The sequence below is a fragment of the Myripristis murdjan genome, chromosome 24 (assembly GCF_902150065.1).
Source record: "Myripristis murdjan chromosome 24, fMyrMur1.1, whole genome shotgun sequence".
Lineage (NCBI taxonomy): Eukaryota > Metazoa > Chordata > Actinopteri > Holocentriformes > Holocentridae > Myripristis > Myripristis murdjan.
The window spans coordinates 586,643-606,448 of NC_044003.1; the positions used below are offsets into that span (position 1 = coordinate 586,643).

At 46.0% G+C, this 19,806-nt stretch overlaps 2 protein-coding genes across 7 annotated transcripts in view; both read left to right on the forward strand.

Annotated features, from left to right (window-relative positions):
- LOC115355815 (pleckstrin homology domain-containing family G member 3-like) overlaps positions 1-7,078 on the forward strand; it is a 42,479-nt gene extending 35,401 nt beyond the window's left edge. For 4 of the 5 annotated variants that reach the window (XM_030046710.1, XM_030046709.1, XM_030046712.1 and 1 more), the window contains 4 exons: positions 389-688; positions 2,212-2,295; positions 2,805-4,338; positions 5,289-7,078. In XM_030046710.1, the coding sequence (XP_029902570.1) occupies positions 389-688; positions 2,212-2,295; positions 2,805-4,338; positions 5,289-6,262 (2,892 nt within the window). In that variant the 3' untranslated portion in view covers positions 6,263-7,078. The remainder of the gene's footprint in view (positions 1-388; positions 689-2,211; positions 2,296-2,804; positions 4,339-5,288) is intronic. The other variant, XM_030046711.1, reaches the window with a different exon arrangement.
- A 1,563-nt stretch (positions 7,079-8,641) lies between these two features.
- LOC115355825 (neuroglobin-like) lies at positions 8,642-14,132 on the forward strand. Of its 2 annotated transcripts, XM_030046726.1 has the most exons (5): positions 8,642-8,856; positions 11,840-11,947; positions 12,179-12,299; positions 12,949-13,029; positions 13,413-14,132. In XM_030046726.1, the coding sequence occupies exons 1-5, from the start codon at positions 8,645-8,647 to the stop codon at positions 13,482-13,484; spliced, it is 594 nt and encodes a 197-aa protein (XP_029902586.1). In that variant the 5' UTR covers positions 8,642-8,644; the 3' UTR covers positions 13,485-14,132. The 2 variants fall into 2 exon arrangements, with proteins under 2 accessions (XP_029902586.1, XP_029902585.1); XM_030046725.1 differs by lacking the exon at positions 8,642-8,856 and having other exon boundaries at positions 11,427-11,947.
- Positions 14,133-19,806: the final 5,674 nt, after the last annotated feature.

A 19,806-nucleotide genomic window follows, 5' to 3' on the forward strand; every position in this document is an offset into this window, starting at 1 on the left:
GGTGGATGGATGATGGATGGTGGGTGATGGATGGATGGTGGATGAATGATGGATGGATGGTGGATGGATGATGGATGGATGATGGATAGATGGTAGATGATGGATGGATGGATGGATGGATGGTGATGGATGGTGGATGGATGGTGATGGATGGTGGATGGATGGATGGATGATGGATGGATGGTGGATGGATGGTGATGGATGGTGGATGGATGGATGGATGATGGATGGATGGTGGATGGATAGTGGATGGATGATGGGTGGCTGGCATGTCGGTGGGTCAGGTGCGGCCTTCCTTCGACGGTGTTTGCTTGCGTCAGCGTTGGTCAGTAAAATGTAAAACGTGACAAACTGCAGTGACGCAGCAGGAATGTGATTCCCGATGCAGCACGCAGACAGCGAGGGCGCTTTGCCGGGCGAGCGGCGCTCCCTGCAGTCCGCCCCCAGCATCAGCACCCTGGGCTCCAGCCTGGGCGAGTCTGAGGCTGAAAGGCCCAGCGTGGAGGAAGAGGAGGACGAGGAGGAGGAGGAAGAGGAAGAGCCGGGCGGCAGGAAGGACTCTCTGGAGCTGCTGAGCGGCAGCGACGAGGAGGCGAGGCCCGAGCCGCCTCGTTCCCAGCGGGCCGGGCCGACGGCGGCGGAGCAGGAGGAAAGTGACTCAGAGGACATTCTGATGGAGGACGACCAGGTAGCCGACTTCGCCAGCTCCATGCTGGCCGCCATCTCCTGCTGGCACTATAGGGCCAAGGCTTTGCTTTCCATGGGGGTCACAACGGTGAGGCACTCTGCCGCCAGCGGGGTCACTTCCCTCTTGTTTCATCAAACTCCGCCGCCACCACCTCCCACCTCCACGTCCCGTTCTACAGCAGCTTCATAACACGCTAAAATCATGGATAATAACCACATGGCAGCGCCTGTTAGCGATAACTGAGCTGTAAGACGAGGCGCCGCTGCAGAGGACCACCCTCAGTTTGATGCATGAGCCTCGTCTGGTGGGAAAAACTCTAACTAACGCTGTGTGGCTGCCTGTTGCCTGCCTGCTGCCTGCTGCCTGCCTGCTTGGGCGACTGCCAGCGCTGCTAAAGTCAAGCAGGGAAATTGGAATCGGACGAGTTATTATTTCTTTTAGCCAGACATTTCAACAGGTTCCTCTTTGCACTGACCTGTGAAATCCTGCCAACGGCCACGTAGCGAGTCAGGCGTGAGGTTCACATTAAGCTGAACATCATAATATGATGATATAACGTCCTGTTTAGATCACCATCCGCCCTGACCTTTAACCCCTGGAAACCCCTTGTTTTGTTTTTTGTTGTTGTTGTTTTTATTTTTTTATTTTGATTTTGTAATTTGATGGTGCAACTTTGATGATAATAGTGTTATTTCTGATTTCTTTTTTTTATATATATATTTTTTTTATAATCTGACTGAATTTTTGTTTTTTTTTTTATTTCTTGGAATTTATTGTACATTTTATTTTTGTTATATTTTGGGTAATTGTGTGGTAATTATATAGTACTTTTATTTTAAATTTACATTCTTTTTGAAAGCGATCAAGTGAATTTTCAGAAGGTTTCAGAGGGTTAAACATAGCCAGTATTCTGACAGCACTTATTCTGGGCTGTTTGCCATCTTGACTACACACATCAGGCCACAGCTTTTGCAACAGGTTGTTTAATCCAACTTTATTGCTCTTCTTCAGGTCTGAGAGCAAAAAAAAAAAAAAAAAAAAAAAAAAAAAATGGAAGTTTATTTTATGTTTGCTGCTGCTGAGCCAAAATGAAACCTGCTGCTGCTCCAGTTTTAAGTTGCCGTGGTGATGAGCTTTATTTGCATGTTTGGTTTCTGACACTGACCGGCAGTGATCTGTCTGTGGTGGGATGCTGATTGCGGAAGTCATCAGGATTTACCATTAATCCATCCGTCACTTTGGCTGCTGTTGATGCTGTCAGGCAGATAATAAGAGCAGCTGGTTTCGAGTGGGCTACCTGCAGGCACTGGGAAATGACCAAGAATGACTAACCCCCATCGCTCATGGATATCACTTGAATGTTTACAGTGTTTTCTGTTCCCTGTCATCTGCTAATATCAGCATTGCCAAAGATCTCATTTTGTCATATGTTTGGTGTTTTCTGATCACAACTACTGCTCTACCCCCTGAGCCAAACAGACGTTGGTGTTTGGTGTTTTATGTATTTATTTTTCTTGCTAAAGGATGAAGAGGGCATTTTGGAGCCTGGCTGTAAGCAGCAGAACGGACAGCTGGCAGGTCAAGATGAGCCAAGTGGAAATGAAGAGGTGGGTGTTTGTACAGGCGGTGGACGAATATGTCCTCTGTCCTGTGTCATTTGTCCTTTCACAAAACAGCGAGGTCTTATTCTTTATCTGGAATCCCCATTAGCTTCCACAAGTGGCTGCTCATCTTCCTGTTGTCCACACAGAAAACACTAAACAGTATCAAATTTGCAAGTCATAAAACAACAACAAAACAAAGCTATGACCAGAACATAAAGACAGTCCAAATTAGAAATACTTGATCCTTGAGGGGTAATTGGGTCAGTTCCAGTTGCTGAAATTTTCAGGAGAAGAATACAAGAATGCCTTACACATTGTAAGGCACATATTTTAAAATAAAATATTTTTATTTTAAAATAATTTTTCACTCTCCAAGGTAAACCGTGGAAAAGCATAGTAAATAAATGACCAAGCAGCTAAAACAAAAACAAATACCATGTCAGTCTAAAAACAAATGTATGAATGGGGAGCGGCTTATTTGATTGGTTCTGTGTTTTCTCCTTCGTCTCCAGCCGCCAACAGAAAAGCTACAACAGGAAGCGACGTCAGAGGCCAAACCGTCAGAAAGCCCTGAAGCAGAAGCGCCTTCCATCCCCAAGAGTCCCTCAGCCACGCCTCCCAGCAGGCTCCCAGTGTCTCCTCACAGGGAGGAGGCGCAGACACCTGAAGGAGGTGCCAAGAACCCAGAGGAACCATCAGCCACCACACCTGAATCCGATTCAAAGACACTAAGCAGCGGGGAATCCTCTGACGAAGAGGATGAGAAAGAGGCAGCGGAGAAGGAGAGCGAAGCTGACAGCATCCTTCCGACCTCCGTCTTGGACAAAGCCAGCGCCATCGCACAGCATTTCAGCAACAGCATCCGACGAAGCAGCTTGGCCACAGATGACAGCCGCTCCCTCGGGTGCCCCTCGCCGAGGTTGCCCAGCAGGAATGCCAGCAGCCTCAGTCTGGGCGCTGAAGTCAGTGAGAGATCCCTCCGGCTGAACAGCGCCTGCTCTGAACCCCAGGAAACCTTCGGCGTGACAGATCTGAGTGCGCTGTCTCCCAGGGAGGACAGCCTCTTCGATGGTGACCGAAGCATTCGGCGCCGGAGGGACTCCACCCTGTCCAAGCAGGACCAGCTGCTCATTGGAAAAATAAAGAGTTACTATGAGAACGCCGAGAATGAGGATGCCACCTTCAGCCTCCGACGCAGGGAGAGCCTGACCTACATCCCCTCCGGGCTGGTCAGGAACTCAGTGAGCCGGTTCAACAGCATCCCGAAGGATGAGGCCTCACCAGCAGAGAAAAACCTGGAAACTGTCCAGATGAATCCTTCAACAGAGTCAGACTTGGCATCAGCCGCAGGTGCTGAAGGTCACATAGTGTCAAGCGCTTCATTTGACTCCCTGAAGACAAATGTGGAGCTAGAGGATTTAGGATTCAACAAAGGAGGAAGCACCAACTCTGCTGGCATCAAGTCCACATCTCAAAGCCTACAGGAGATGCCTGTCAAAGACGAAGAGTTTCGACCTTCGTCTGAGATGATTAAGATCTGGCAGGCGATGGAGCGAGACATTGGCCGATCCCAGGGGCGCGAAAAACCTCCCGAGGCACTGAGAAACTCCAAAGCCACTGCTTTGAGCCTTTCCAACAGGAATAACACCCCAAGCAAGGACTCTGACAGGGAAGGCGAAGAGTCCGACCTCAGCACCATCACAGAGGAATCCATGAGCCCTTCACCCATGAAGCACAAAGGCCTCGCTGCGAATCGGACAGGGAGCTGGAAAGGTGCCCCGAAAATGTTCAGGGAAGAGGGCGCCGTCCTCAGGGCGACGTTTCCCAGGATCGCTCAGTTGAAGGCGGAGGCAGACGGAGCGCCGACCAGTGAAAATTCAGACCAACCGGACAGTGCGGACAAAGCGAAGACCAAAGTCCTCCACCTGGCCCGCCAGTACAGCCAGCGCATCAAGACGGGCAGGCCGGTGGTCCGGCAGCGAAGCCAAGACGTCCTGATGGGCAAGAAGAGCCTCCCATGTGTGATCGAGGAGAAGGAGAGCTCAGGTACAACAACACCTGTTTTAATTTGGGGCGTTCTCAAGCCTGTCTTCTGTTCGCTACACAGCTGGTGCTTTGTTGTTCATCTGGTTCAGTTTGGTTTCACAAAAAATTGAAACTAACAAAACATATGAACAGAAATCATATGGAGCTGTGAGCTGATTGGTCAGACAGATATCACCCCTCTCTCTTTGGCATTAGAGCTCATTAGGCCCTGACACTAACACGCCGTCGTATTTTCTGTCCCTTCAGGACGGATCTGATAGTACCGCTTGGTGTAATTCCCTGTGAAAGATGGCCTCATCTGTCAGTGGCATTAATGTGCATAATTTGTCAAATATGCAAATATCTAAACTGTTGTATGACCTAAAAATAACTGCAGAATTTGAATGAGGTGAGTTTCTTCAGCTGGATCCTTTGTGGCTGTAGACTCCTGTAATCTCCTGACCTCCGCATGTAAATCTATCTCTGTGGAAACGCAGAGTTTGGCTGCCAAAACACAAACAAAGGGACACAAAGGGGAAAAAAACAAATGTCATATTGTGTGTGCAGGTAGACTTTTTACATACACCCAATTTCTTATTTCTGTATTTATTGTAACATTTTGTAGGATTAATTCACATATTAAGACTTAATGCCCATAAGAACATACTTTTTTAAATTATTTATTTATTTATGTTACAAATTTTTTAAGATACATTTTTTATTTCTATTTCTTTTTCTGTCTCTTACAATTTAATTCTTCTCTTGAGAATATGAGCAGCTGTAACTGAGCCAGTTTCCGCTCAGGGATCAATAAAGTTTTTCAGCTGATTAAAATGTTGTATTTAAATGTCAGATGAGCGACGCAGGTTCAGATGAAGGCAGGTAAACTATTCCTTATTTTACTGAGGACCCCTTCAGGGACCCCCAGGGGCCCCACTGTGAAAACCACTGATGTATCTTCTGTTTTGCAGGTAAACCCAGCCTGACTTTGCCGCTGGTTTCTTCCAACCAAGTCGCCGTGGAGCGGGTCCGATCTCCAAGCCCCACCCACCCCTGCAGGTCAGCGGGCAGCCCCGGGGTGGTGTCCCCGGGCCAGGCCCACGCCAGGAGCCCCCTCAGCCCCCCGCCGGCCGAGGGCTTCAACTGGCCCGACGTCCGTGAACTTCGCTCCAAGTACGCCGTCTCCGACAGCGACCGCTCCCAGCAGCTTCCTGTGGGCCGGAGCCGGTCCGTCCCGGAGCGCATGCTGGACGGCGGGACGAAGAGACGCTCCAGCTGCTCGTCCAGCCTCCTCCTGGGCGACGGAGGTTCTGGCGAGGTTCCTCAGTACAGACCCCACCTGGGCCAGGGCACCGAGCAAGGAGAGAGCAGCGCCCGGCTGCACAGAGCCAACTCTCTGGACCACCGGCTCAGCAGCCTGCACCTGGGCCGGCTGCAGAGGCTGCACCACGAACTCCCGGACAGCCACCACGCCGCCGTCCCGGGGCTGCCGCCACACGATGCCGAGAAGCTTCCGGAGTCTGAGCCAGAACCTGAGGAAGCCGCCAAAGAGGCCAAAGAAGCCGCCAAAGAAGACAAGGACGACAGCAACTACGTTCAGATCCGCTCGCCGACGAGCAGAGAGAAGATTTCCATCATGGCTGTCATCGACCGCTGCCGGGCCTATCAGGAGTCAGACGAGTACAGGCAGAGGGAGGAGGCTCGAGCCAGAGCAGAGCCGAACCTGCCGGCAGTGAGGGCCAGAGAGCTCGACAGGGCCGCCGCTGCCGCCGCCGCCACCGCCGCCGCCACCGCCACCGCCACCGCCACCGCCACCACCACCGTGTCCTCTAACGAGCAGGAGGACGAGGCCCAGGAAACGAGTGTAGAGTCTGAGCAGAAGGCGGAGGCCGGACAGCAGAGCCTCGTGAAAAATCTGAGAGAAAAGTTCCAGAATTTGAGGTGAACAAAAAAAAAAAAAAAAAGCAGCGCATGTGCACAGACGTTTTTTGTTTTTGTTTTTTTTTAATAAAAGGATCCGCAAAGAGGCTCGATGCCGATGCCCAGGATCCTCCCGTGGAAATGCAGGAGACACTTCTCCGCTCAGCCAGAGGCGAGGCGGTGGATTCGCCAGTCTTTCTCTGCGAGCGGCATTCTTTTCTTTCTTTTTTTTTTTTTTTGTCGACTAACTTTGTACATGACAGCATTCCAACTGCAGGGCTGCAGGTGCATGCTGGGTAAACCTTCCCTGAGACACAAACCAACTCATGTTCAGATTTACTGATTATTATTCCCACCACCTTTATGATAAAACACACACAGCAGGAAATGTTCTTGTCAGGACCAAAGAGCTAAAGATGGAAAGCAGGAGAAATTTTGTTTTCTTATTTTTTTTTGTCTTGCATTGTGTATTTTACTGTGTTCTAATGCTTTCTAATGTAAACACACATCATCAGATCTGAATGTGTTTACCCAGCATGCACCTACCCAGCCCAGAGGTGGCTGCTGCAGCCTGAATGGTTGTGCCAGTCCGCTGGGAAAAATAGATAAATAAGAAAAAGTACATTATTTTTAATGTTGGGTAATGATATCTGTATAGAAGCCTGTGTATATCTTTATATGGTGTTGAGTTAGAATGTTCTATAAAAATAAAAGCACCTTTTCTACACATTGCACAGGTATGACGGCGTGTTAGGGCCAAAAGATTACAGAGCCGTGGGAGTGGATGTAATATTCTAAGAAAAAAAAAAAAAAACACCTGAGAATTTAAGAGGAAAAAAAACTAGAAAAAGTTACACATTTCTGAGAAAAAAAAAAAAACATGGATATTCTCTGAGATTAAAGTCATAAATTTAAGAGAGAAAAAAACATGAAAAGTCCAAGATTATAACGTCAGAACTCAGGAATTCTGAGATTAAAGTTGTAAATTTATGCGGAGAAACTCATGAAATTTACGAGAAAAAACCTGCATACATAACAGCAATCAGATTTATTAATAAAGGAAAAACCTCAGTGTTATCGTCAGCATCTGGACTCTGAAGAGACACTGAGAGTTTTTCTCATAAATTTATGACTTTAATCTCAGAAATTCTGAAGTTTTTTCTCAGAATATTAACACACACACACACACACACACACACACACAGTGGCCCTAGCACGCCGTGGCAGTGCAGGTGTGTGAGCAGGTGTGTGTTTGCACAGGTTCAGTAACTGGATGAGGGAGCACTGAGGGGCCGGCTCCACCTGGACAGGCTTCATGTTAAATTTAATTTCTGTCCCACTGATTTCCTGCATGTCCAGAGGTTCCTCTCCTTCACGTTCCTCTGCTCTCCTCCCAGAGCGAGCAGTGGGCTTTCAGAGCTGCCACATCACTCCTCCTCCCTTTCCTCCATTCATTCCACTACGATATGAACATGAACTTTCAGAGCCTTCACACTTTCTTCACTCCAGTTTTCCATCAGCCCAATAAAGTCCTCCACATGAGTTTTTCCACATGTGGAATGTGTCTCAGGACTTGAGGTGGAAGTGGAGACGGCGGTGAGTCGGTCGCTGGAGCTTTGATCTGATCTGCTCGAGGACTAACCACTAAACCCCGCCCCCCACCCCGTGTCACTTCCTGTCGGGGTTGTTCTCTGTCTTGTATCCGTGGAGACTCGTTTTACACACTCTGCTAACCCGAGTGTGATGAGTGGCCGGGGGCCGGTGACTTGCTCAAAGGCACTTGAGCAGCAGCTCAGCTCCTCTTTATTTATTGATGTGCTGTAAATCTGCTGTGTGTGTGTGAGTGTGTGTGTGTGTGTGTGTGTGTGTGTGTGTATGGTCTGTCTTTCTATAACTGTGGTTACAGATGTGTTGTGTGTGTTTACAACGCCGGTCACAATAAAACAACACACACCTTCACTCAGTGTCTGCTGCATCTGCTCTGTGTGTGTGTGTGTGTGTGTGTGTGTGTGTGTGTGTGTGGGTCTGGGGGTTTAACCCTTTACGTTCAAAAACATGGGAGGAAAAAGCTGTGAGCAACAAAGACACCAAAGAATAAAAAAAAAAAGAAAAAAAAAAGTTAAAACAAACAAAAACAAACAATGAAATCACCTGAAATTGAACAAAAAAAAAAAAAAAAAAAACTAAAAAATTGACCTGGAAATTAGTCAAAAAAAAGTTGTTGTTTTTTTTTCACTAACATAATTTTAATTATACAAATATTATAACCCTAAATATTGGAGGCGAGGCCTGTTTTCAGGTGGCAGCTGCCAGCCCAGGCCCCCCTGGTAGCTCCGCCCCTGGCCGGTGTGTGTCCGCCGGGAGGACGCAGTGTGTCCAGCCTCAGTTTGATGCCGTACGGTCAGACATGGGGGGCTGCGCCCTGAGCGGGGGAGCCAGACAGCCGGAGGAGGGGGGTGCCCAGCGGGATGGGGGGGCCCAGCGGGATGGGGGAGCAGAGCAGGGTTGGGGGGAACAGGTCCTGGTGGATTTAAACGAGGCCAGACGGCAGGTGATCAAGGAGTCGTGGAGAGCCCTGCAGGAGGACGTGACCAAGGTCGGCGTCATCCTGTTTGTCAAGTGAGTTTCTGTCCGCCGACAGGAAGCCGGCCTGCTGTTTTACACTTTCATTCTTTTGTAATATTTAATTTTACAAAGACGCTGAAAGCCGCACAGATCAGAGACTGACATCCACAGTTTTACTGAACTTATTACAGCACAGGCTGATTATTTTAGGAATATCATGACTGATATTTTTGCTTCACACACGCGGAAAATAAAAACTGATGCATAGAAACACAAATTACACATTAAAAATGTTTTTGAAGCCTTGGGTTCAGTCTTGGAATCCTAAGCAAAGTCATTTGTTTTCCTCCAAAAACAAGGTGAAAATCGACCGAGCAAATTAGCTTAATTAATTAATATACAATATTATAAAATAAATATAGCCTATATATATTATAAATTTACTGGATCATTAATAGGATAAGAGAAAAAATGGAAAAAGAAAAGGAAAACTAGTTTTCTAATCTGCCTCCAGATCAGCTGGAGCTCCGTCATGCTCTGTGGGTTCCATGAAGAACCTCCCTGTGTGTGTGTGTGTGTGTGTGTGTGTGTGTGTGCATGCAAACACACACACACACACCTCATGCAAAGTGTGTGTCCAGTTGAATGGAGGCTGTGTGTCTGCCGCTCGACCTTTGAACACAAAGCTCAGCTCTGCGGGCTCGGCCCGGACCAACAGGCTGCGCTCGGCTCTCTACCCAATAACAAGCATGTTGGTGAGTCAAAGCCACAAAACAAACAAACAAACAAACAAACAAAAGAAGTTAGTGCCATATTTCCAATCAGTTAACTGAACTTTCCAGAGGATAAAGCAGATCAACGTCATCCGGCTGTCCGAGTACCGTCACCGTGAGCTGCAGATCAAATCTCAGGGAATATCCGACTTTTTGCCTCATATATTCACGACTTTTATCTCACAATTTCTGATTTTTTTCAAATAAATTTATGACTTTCTAATCACAGAATTTTAGTTTTTTTTCTTTCAAATTTGTGAAGTAATAAATTTACCATTTTATAATGTCAGAATTTTCAAGTTCTTTTTCATCAAGTTGCGACTACAATCTCAGAGAATATCAGAGTTTTTTTTCCCCCTCATAAATTCATGACTTTTATCTCAGAATTTCAGATATTTTTTCTTGTAAATTTGTGAGGGTTCAGAGCATGACCCCTCCCCTCCCCTGGCTCTGCAGGGGCCTCATGCGAGCCTTGTGGAGTTTTGGAGAGATTAGATAGCATAAATTTTGGGCCCCATGAAAATAATATACACACACACACACACACACACACACACACATATATATATATATATATATATATATATATATATATGGTTTAATAATTTTATATTAGTTTTTACCTATTTTTTGGGGCCCCTATCAGCATAAATAGACTGTGACTGGTAATATAAAATGTCCATAACTACATTTTATAACAAAAATGAAATAGATTATAACATAAAATAGATATGTAAAAAATCCAGATACCAGACGTGTTGGGGGAGTGCCCCAGCAGGTGGAACAGACATGATGCTGACACGCCGTCGTAGGAGGCAGATCAACCAGCGGGATCAAGAAAATGACTCTTGATCCAAGAAAATTATGGAAACAAATTGATTAGCATCAGAAACAAGAGGGATTATCTCAGATTATGTCATCACCACTGGCACAGTTAGGAAGGAAAAACAAAAACTGAACACTGAAGATGAGACTGATAATTTGTTAACACAGATTTTTTGTAGTTTAGTTTAATTTTAGAATTAGTTTTAGGATTAGTTGTAGGATTAGGGTTAGGAGTAGTTGTAGGATTAGGGTTAGGATTAGGTTGCGCTGTGAAGGTTCAGGTTCCAGTGGAACCAGCGGCTGAGGGTGCCGCCCTGCCTTTTTCCACCAAATGACACTGGAGGAAAATTATGGAAACAAGTGGGATTATCTCAGATTATCTCATCGCCACTGGAACATGTTTGACCTCGCTGGAGGCAAACGAGCAGACGATGTATCGAGTTGTTCCTGTTGACGTTCTCTTCCTGTGGACGTTCTCTTTCTGTCGACGTTCTCTTCCTGTGGATGTTCTCTTCCTGTGGACGTTCTCTTTCTGTGGACGTTCTCTTCCTGTGGACGTTTTCTTCCTGTGGACGTTCTCTTTCTGTGGACGTTCTCTTTCTGTCGACGTTCTCTTCCTGTGGATGTTTTCTTCCTGTGGACGTTCTCTTTCTGTGGACGTTCTCTTTCTGTGGACGTTCTCTTCCTGTGGATGTTTTCTTCCTGTGGACGTTCTCTTTCTGTGGACGTTCTCTTTCTGTGGACGTTCTCTTTCTGTCGACGTTCTCTTCCTGTGGATGTTTTCTTCCTGTGGACGTTCTCTTTCTGTGGACGTTCTCTTTCTGTCGACGTTCTCTTCCTGTGGATGTTTTCTTCCTGTGGACGTTCTCTTTCTGTGGACGTTCTCTTTCTGTGGACGTTCTCTTCCTGTGGATGTTTTCTTCCTGTGGACGTTCTCTTTCTGTGGACGTTCTCTTTCTGTGGACGTTCTCTTCCTGTGGATGTTTTCTTCCTGTGGATGTTTTCTTCCTGTGGGCGTTCTCTTTCTGTGGACGTTCTCTTCCTGTGGATGTTTTCTTCCTGTGGACGTTCTCTTCCTGTGGACGTTCTCTTCCTGTGGACGTTCTCTTTCTGTCGACGTTCTCTTCCTGTGGACGTTCTCTTTCTGTGGCCATTGTGCTCTTGTGAATGTTGTGTTCTTGTGGGCATTCTCTTCTTGTGGACGTCGTGTTCCTGTTGACGTTCTGTTCCTGTGTATGTTCTGTTGGTGTGGACGTTGTGTTCCTGTTGACGTTGTGTTCCTTTGGATGTTCTCTTCCTGTGGACGTTCTGTTCCTGTGGATGTTCTGTTGTTGTGGACGTTTTGTTCCTGTGGACGTTCTGTTCCTGTGTATGTTCTCCTCCTGTGGACGTTGTGTTCCTGTGGACGTTCTGATGGTGTTGGACTGCTGTGTGTCCAGGCTGTTCGAGACGCATCCTGAGTGCAGAGACGTGTTCCTCGAGTTCAGAGACGAGGAGGATCTGGAGAAGCTGAAGGCCAGCAGGGAGCTGAGAGCACACGGTCTCAGGTCACACACACACACACACACACACACACACACACACACACACACACACACACACCTTCAGGCGTCTCCATCCTGTCTGTCAAACGGAGCTCCAGCAGGATTCTCTCAGATCTGGACTGCAGACAGGAAGTGCTCCTCAAAACATCTCCTCCTTTTCTTGGTTTCTGTACTTCTTTGCTGTCCCGTGCGTTCCGTGATGTTCTCCTGGCGGTTCTCGTCCCTCTCCTGCAGGATCATGTCGTTCGTCGAGAAAGTGGTGGCCAGGATTGACCATGCAGAGCGTATGGACCGGCTGATCCTGGATCTGGGCAGGAAACACTTCCGCTACCATGCCCCGCCCAAATACTACGCGGTGAGTCTGCAGGACGCCCAACAGAGAGGTTCTCCATGGAACCACAGAGGGGTTCTTGGGGATTGTAGAAGAGACCTTCAAAAGTATCAGTTTCAGTTTAAGTTTCAGTGTCAGTATCGGAAAAGGTTCCACTGGGAACCTTTGGGGCTGGAAATCAGTTGTTTACTAATTTCAAAGATGCAGAACCAATAAAAGCAAACCAAAACCGAAACAACATCATCGCAGTTTGAATGAAGGGACAAAAGGAAGTGAAGAAGAAAGAGTGTCTGATAATCTGCCGAGTCACAGCAATCCAAAGAAAACACAGAAATAGATAGACATAGATGGATACAGATATATCTATCTATCTATCTCTATATCTATATCTATCTATCTATCTATCTATCTATCTATATCTATAGATATAGATAGATATATATCTATAGATAGATAGATAGATAGATATAGATATAGAGATAGATAGATAGATTGATAGGTAGTCTGTGTACAGAATTCTGCATACAGAATGTGTTTTATATGAACCAATCAGAGGGTTGGTGAAGCTCTTGTGGTTCTACACAGAACCAACACCACGGCTAAAGAAACCTCTCAGACGGAGAACGTTTTATCTCCACTTTTTTTCTTTCTTTTTTCTTGGTTTCATGTCCAGTTCATGGGGGCGGAGTTTATCCGGGCCATCCAGCCAATGCTGAAGGGGGGCTGGAGTCCCGAGGTGGAGGACGCCTGGCAGGTAAACACATTCCTGATCTGCCCGGCAACCGCCCTGCCATTGGCCCGTCAGCAACCTGATAATAGTCAACTGTGTTCTAGTGTGGGGAGGAACGTGAATATACATATATAACTGTATGTGGATGTGTGTGTGTGTGTGTGTGTGTACACACACACACACACACACACACGTAAATACACATGTAAATATGTGTATATGTGTGTGTGTATAAATATATATGTATATATATGTATCAGTATGTCCATATATAAGTGTGATGTAATAATGATAAAAGCAGTGCATGCTGGGAGTCTGCTCACCTGGACCTCTTGTTCCAGGGACTTACAGCGCCCTCTAGTGGAAACACATAATATCACATCTATTTCTCTCTGTCTCTCCTACAGACTCTGTTTCAGTACATCTTCTGCTTGATGAAACGAGGTTTCCTGGAGGAGGAGAGGAACCAGAGGAGCTGAGACATCAATGTTATCTAACCCACTGCTGTTCAAAGTGGGGCCCTGGGGCCCCCAGGGGCCCCTGCAACTCCTCCAGAGGCCGCTCAGTGTAATTTAAATGACTATAAGCTGTTAGGACGCAGGAAATGTGAGGGATCATCTGAACATTTTCTCCTCTCTGCCATTTTTTTCTATTGACTCTCTCTGACTAAAAGCAGAAATGACCAAATAAGAAGGGGAAGAAGAAGCAAAAACAAAACAATAAAATAATTAAAACTGAAAGTTTTAAAGTTTTTGAAAGTGTTAATGTGATAATTAAAGGTTTAGGTGAGGTGTCCTGAGCTGGTTAAAGATAGCAGCGACATGTCATCTTCATCGCTGTCATGTGACTCAGCTGACCAATCAGAGCCGCTGCTCTAGCTCCCAGACGTCCCTCTTCACTTCAGTCGCATTTCTGTTTTGATTTTTAAAAATCAGCCAAAAGTTCATGATATGTTTTACCTGAGAACTAAAACTGTTCCACACAGCGTAAGTCAGGGCCGTGAGGAGAGAGGAACGACCTTTATGATCTGTGTGTTTGAAATATCTGTGGATGTTTTGCTTTTTTCCTAAATAAATCCATAAATGAATAAATGAGGCGTGGCCAGTGGAGTGCATGAAATCAGTTTATTACAAATGATATGACCATACAAAGAAATTCTGTTGATGATGAACGTGAGAGTCCAGCTTTCTGTAAATCAAAGTCAGAAATAATTCAGGAGGGACATCACTAACGACCGTGGGACCGTCAAATCGATCAGATCGATCAGATCCATAAAAAAAGGTTTCCGGGGCAACAGAGGAAATGTCGACCGGCGGTGTGCGTTTGATTTTCTCGTCTATGTCAGCCTGTTTCTACAGCGCGGCGCGTCACAGTCGCATGCATTGCAGAAAAACAAAACAAACAAACAAAAAAAAACACAGAATGCAAGTAGCCCAAAGCGACCAATCATCTGCCGCGGCGGTTACATCGCCATGGCAACGGCCGATCAGGGTGACTGGTCGGTACATTCTCGACGGAGCACAGCGCACAAATCAAAAATAAAATAAAGAAAAATCCAAAGTTTGCCGTAGAGTTCAGTCACACCCGCGTCATCATGAAATAACAATAAATAATCAATAAAAATCAATAAATAGTGCACATTTGGTGAAGCAGCCTTCACTCTCACTCTGCCCTACGCTCATGGCTTTTTTTTTTTTTACATTTTTAATTTTTTTTTTCAACATGCACTTTCACAAAATAGCTTGAAAATATCCTGTAACACTTTAACCTACATACACCTGTACAGGTGGTCACGCCGAGGCCCGGGCTGCGCACACACACACACACACACACACACACACACACACACACACACACACATAAATACCAACACACACACATAAACACCAACACACACACACACCGACACACATAAAGACCAACAAACACACTGACACACACACACATGCGCCGACACACACACTGACACAAACACCGACACACGTAAATACAAACACCCACACACACACACACCGACACACACACATCCGAGGCTTCGTGCAGGAAGCAGATAAAAAAAATGCCTCAGATCAGGTGTTTTATGTTGGTGTGAACAGGAAAAAAAAAAGTCAAAATAATATGAAATAACAATATATCTAATAATATGTATAAATAAAAATAAATATACTGAAAACAAACAAACAAACAAAAAAACAACAACAATGATATGGAAAAAGTTAAAGTGTTTTGAGTTAAGGTGATGATTAAAGGTTGGGGTCCAGCGGTGATGATGTCACCTGTCAACAGCAAAACAAACAAACAAACAAACAAAAGGCTGAGTCTGACATGTTTGGTTGTGCTTCGAGCAGAGAGGGCGACACTCAGAAAGCCAACATGGCGGCTGCAGCCCGTCAATAAAACACGGGAACGGACGACTGATCAACTGACTGATTATCGGTCCCGGCCGATTAGCGGGACTTTTCAATAATCGATACTGTAATTTTGATCGGCACGACGGGCGATGTGAAAACCACTGAGAGTCCGCCTCTCCGTGTGAAGGCGAGTGGGCGGGGCCAGAAGGACAGGAGGTTTATGGTTTTTTGGCTGCACTGAAATGTAAAAGCTAGAGAACCGGATCCAGCAGCACTGACCTCACCTGGGAACACCTGTTATTATTTTGGGAAAATAATAACAACAACAACAACAACAATAATAATAATAATAACCATTGATTGAATGGAGTGCGAGCCGGCCTTGTTGTTGAACGACCAAACCGAGATCATCAAACTGAAAGAGGCCATGAAATAGACTTCCGTTCTTGATTTGATGCATTTCCTGTTGAGACAGGAAGTGTGGGCAGGACAGACCAAACCCCCGACCTGGGGCCGTCGCACCTCGAGCCACGGAGGCGACAGGCTCGTGGTGCGACGGCCCCGCCCCCACCCAACAGGATCTCAGTTTGGGACAGAAAGACTTTTATTTTGAAGGGACAGGTGGATGAAAGATGATGTTTACAGATTTGTGAAGTTTTTTTTGGTTTGAAATTTTAATTTGCAGCCCCTGGTGCAGGATGATGTCACTGTTTAAGACGCTCTGTTTGACAGGAAGTGGAGGTCATGTGACATCACTTAATGGGGTCTCTAGCATTTTCAGACGATGCCGCTGTTGGATTTGAAACCAGAGGACCAACATGGTTCCTTTAAAAGTTTCTCAGGAGTTTCCAGAGGTGGCGAGTCGTGCCAGACCCCCCCTAATTTGCATAAAGTAGCCTGGACCTCAACTTTATGCAAATGAGGAGACGTGATGTCAAGCCCCGCCTCTCGAAACGCCGCACAACACTACCAGAATGCACTGCAAGGCTGCTTACATAGATAACGAATGGGATCTGCACTTAATGAAAAGCTACAGGATGAAGCCTGGGAACGAACACACACACATACACACACACACACACACACACCTATTAATCTAATCCTTCAGGTGGTGCAGAAAAAGGGGCCTTTGATTTGATTTATTTCAACTTATATCGTTATATTGTTATTTAACAGGGCTGAGGAATTAATCCTAATGTTATCAAAATCCAGATCACAGGAGCTGCAATTTTATCTGAAGGTAAAATATGACAAAACATTGTTGTAAATAAAGTTTTATGGTGCTGCAGACACGCCCTGGGCTACAAATCATATTCTTCCCACATGCCAAATGGAACTGAAAATTATAATTTAAAAAATGATCACTCCTGTTAAAATCATGAATCACACTGCAATTGCAGTATCTGTAAAAAAAACAAAAAAAAAACCATGTGGTTTGGTCCGGGTACTGGGGGGTTTGGGGAGAAGACGGCTGAAGCTCTGACGTTCTGCACTCACGATATCGGCGCCAACAAACTCTACAGCGGATTTACAGCGTCACATGACCACAGCGAGATCGGAGACAAACCAAACAGTTGAAAAGGCTCCAGCAGCGAAGGAACATTCAGCGAAATCCGACGTTACATTTCGGGCCGGGCCGGGCCGGGCCGGGCCGGGCCGGGCCGAGCCAGGCCGGGCCGAGCCGGGACTCTCTCGCTATAAATACAGACCAAAGAAACAAAGCTTCGCACAGACGTACTCTATCTGTTCAAATGCAACGCAACAACAGATTATCAAAGCACAAGTAGACTTTATCAATATATTTTTTGTACATGATCCACTTACTACTGTGGTGCGAGCAGCTGGGTGCAGCTTCTTCTTCTTCTTTTTTTTTTTTTTTGTAGTTTTGCCTATGTTCTGGCCTTGTTCAGACTGCAGGGAAATCAGATTTGTCTCTCAAATCAGAACGTCCACACTGTTTATTTGCAAGTGATCTGATCAGATCGGCGTGTCCGGACATCACTGTCTTATCTGCATGGGTTGATATGGTAACAACGTTAGGCGTCAATATCTACGTACGCCGATGATACTGCTTTCTAACGTGGAAGCAGGAGAAACGTCCAGAAGTTTCTCCCCAAAGTGCCAGCAGACAGTTTACTTCAGCATCTGTCTACGGTCTGTTGTTCTCTGTGTTGTCCTCCATGTTGCTCTGCTAGCGGCAGTGTAGCCCACATCCACCCGGCGGCCATCTTCCTCGCCACTGTCCTCATGTGGTGCTGCTGTGTTCCAGCTGCTCAGCGTAGAAACACAGAGAACCTGACAAACTGCTGAGGTTCCACCGCCTCCTGACTGAGGAACACCTGAAGAGACGATGGAGAGAGAAACTCCAGAGGGACATCGGCTCAGATTTCAAGGTCAAACACCAGATTGAACAGCAGGACAGTATTTTCTTTTTGATAGCAGCGTTTTAGCTTCCCGCCCTGAGCGTGATGTCAGAGGAAGATGGCCGCCGTGAGCATGTGGTCTGTAGATTGTATGTCTATATATATTTAAGTCTGTTCAGCTGCTCTGATGCACTTCCGTCACTCTGGATTCGACATCGTTGCGTTGTGAGTCATGTGACAGTGAAATCTGATTTGAGCATCCGGACTGAGATGAATGTGTAGAAATGTGACTGGAATCGACTGGAATCTGACCCTAAGTCCAGATGTGATTTGGATCTGATTTCATGTGTGTGTGTGTGTGTGTTTTTTTTTTTTTTTTGCTATCCAGACTTTGTAAAATCAATCTGGATAGAGTGTGGATATGACAAGAAACAGATTTGGGCTGGCAGTCTGAACAAGGCCTTGGCTGAGCTTGTGCAAATGTGGAAGCAGTTTCTAAATAGTAAATATTGGTGCCACTCAAAATGCATGTTTGGTTCGGACTGACCCATGGATTACAAATGACAGCTTTGTTTTGGGACGGCTCCTGTGCGTTCACACCGCCTGCAGCTCCACCAGCCTGCAGCTCCTCCAGTTTTTCTTCAGCTCTGGACTCTGAGAAGCTTCAGCAGAACTTAATGACATCACTAGTAATTAATTAATCACTGACGTTGCTCAATGTGTGCGTCTATCAGGGCAACACGACAGGAGGAAGTGTTGTACTGCAGTAGCCATACCCACCGCCATGTTGGAAGACCTCTGACAGGCTAGAACAGTGGTTCAAAAGGGGGGCCGTGTCCCCCTAGGAGTACGTTGAAGTACTGCAGGGGGTGCGTGAGATTTTTTAAAAATGTAAAATGTTAATTAAAAAAAATATCAGACACGCATAATTACTAAAATAATGAGCCTATCCTATAATAAGTTGAATAAAAGCTGTAAATGTGAGTTTGATAAATCCCATGTTCTCTTCAGTTCTCCCTCTGGGTCCCTGAAGGTGTCAGATGTGTGTGTGTGTAGTTTCAATCTGCTGCCGTGGTCGTGGAGCGAGGACGTTTATCTACTCTGACCAGGAAGACGAGACCAAACAAATCCAGAAAGTGGATCAGTGGTTGAAGCTGGAAACGAGGAAGAAGAGAAGAAGAAGCAGAAACACAAACAAGAATCTGCTCAGCATCAGGTTGTTGGTTCACACTGATGGAGCTGGACTGACCCTCTGACCACAGGAGGCTCAACTGGTCAGGACCAACTGGACTGACCCTCTGACCACAGGAGGCTCAACTGGTCAGGACCAACTGGACCGACCCTCTGACCACAGGAGGCTCAACTGGTCAGGACCAACTGGACTGGAAATCTTTAAAATGTTATTGACCATTATTGAAAAAAGGTTTGACTGGGTTAGAGGAAGGCCTGCATCAAGACGTGGAAAACTTTACAGGTCAAAATACACGATTTTATGACTTGTTTCTTTTTGTCTCTTTAACACTAATCAGTGTTTTCTGATTTCTGTTACAAGAATGAATCAACTGCAGTAAAAGTTTAGAGAAGAAATGCTAAAGTCATGCTAACACCTCACACATTATCATTAGTCTAGCTAGCTGTCTAGGCTAGGCTAGGCTAGGTTAGGCTAAGCTAGGTGTGTAAACAATTCTGTGAGGCTTCTTGTGTGTTAATTCATCAGTAGCAGCAGATGATTAGTCGTAGTTAACGAACAGACCTAGCACCAGCAGGGAAGATGACTTGATGTAGCTATCCTAGTTAGCGGCTAACGTTAGCTAACGGTATTTACTCTCGTTAGCGAGTCGTTTGCTGTCAGTGGACAGATCCAAGTTTTTGTGTCTTGTTGCAGGAAGTTCTAACTTCAAATTCAGAACATCCAGCAGTCGATGGAAAGCTCTGTTAAAGTCTCTGTCTCTGCTGTGGCATCTCACCTCTGAACCTGCACACCTGGACACAAACTGTCCTGACGATTCTGTCGGATTAATAAGTCGATGAAGCTGTTTGTCAGCTTACTGACACACTTCATGGTTTTCTCTCTTCTGTCACCTGTC

Coding starts and splice junctions, on each gene's coding strand:
- LOC115355825 (XM_030046725.1), top strand. CDS start 11,568: ATGTTGTGTTCTTGTGGGCATTCTCTTCTTGTGGACGTCGTGTTCCTG. Junction 11,948..12,178: donor CTGAGAGCACACGGTCTCAG/GTCACACACACA, acceptor CCTCTCCTGCAG/GATCATGTCGTTCGTCGAGA. Junction 12,300..12,948: donor CCCCGCCCAAATACTACGCG/GTGAGTCTGCAG, acceptor TTTCATGTCCAG/TTCATGGGGGCGGAGTTTAT.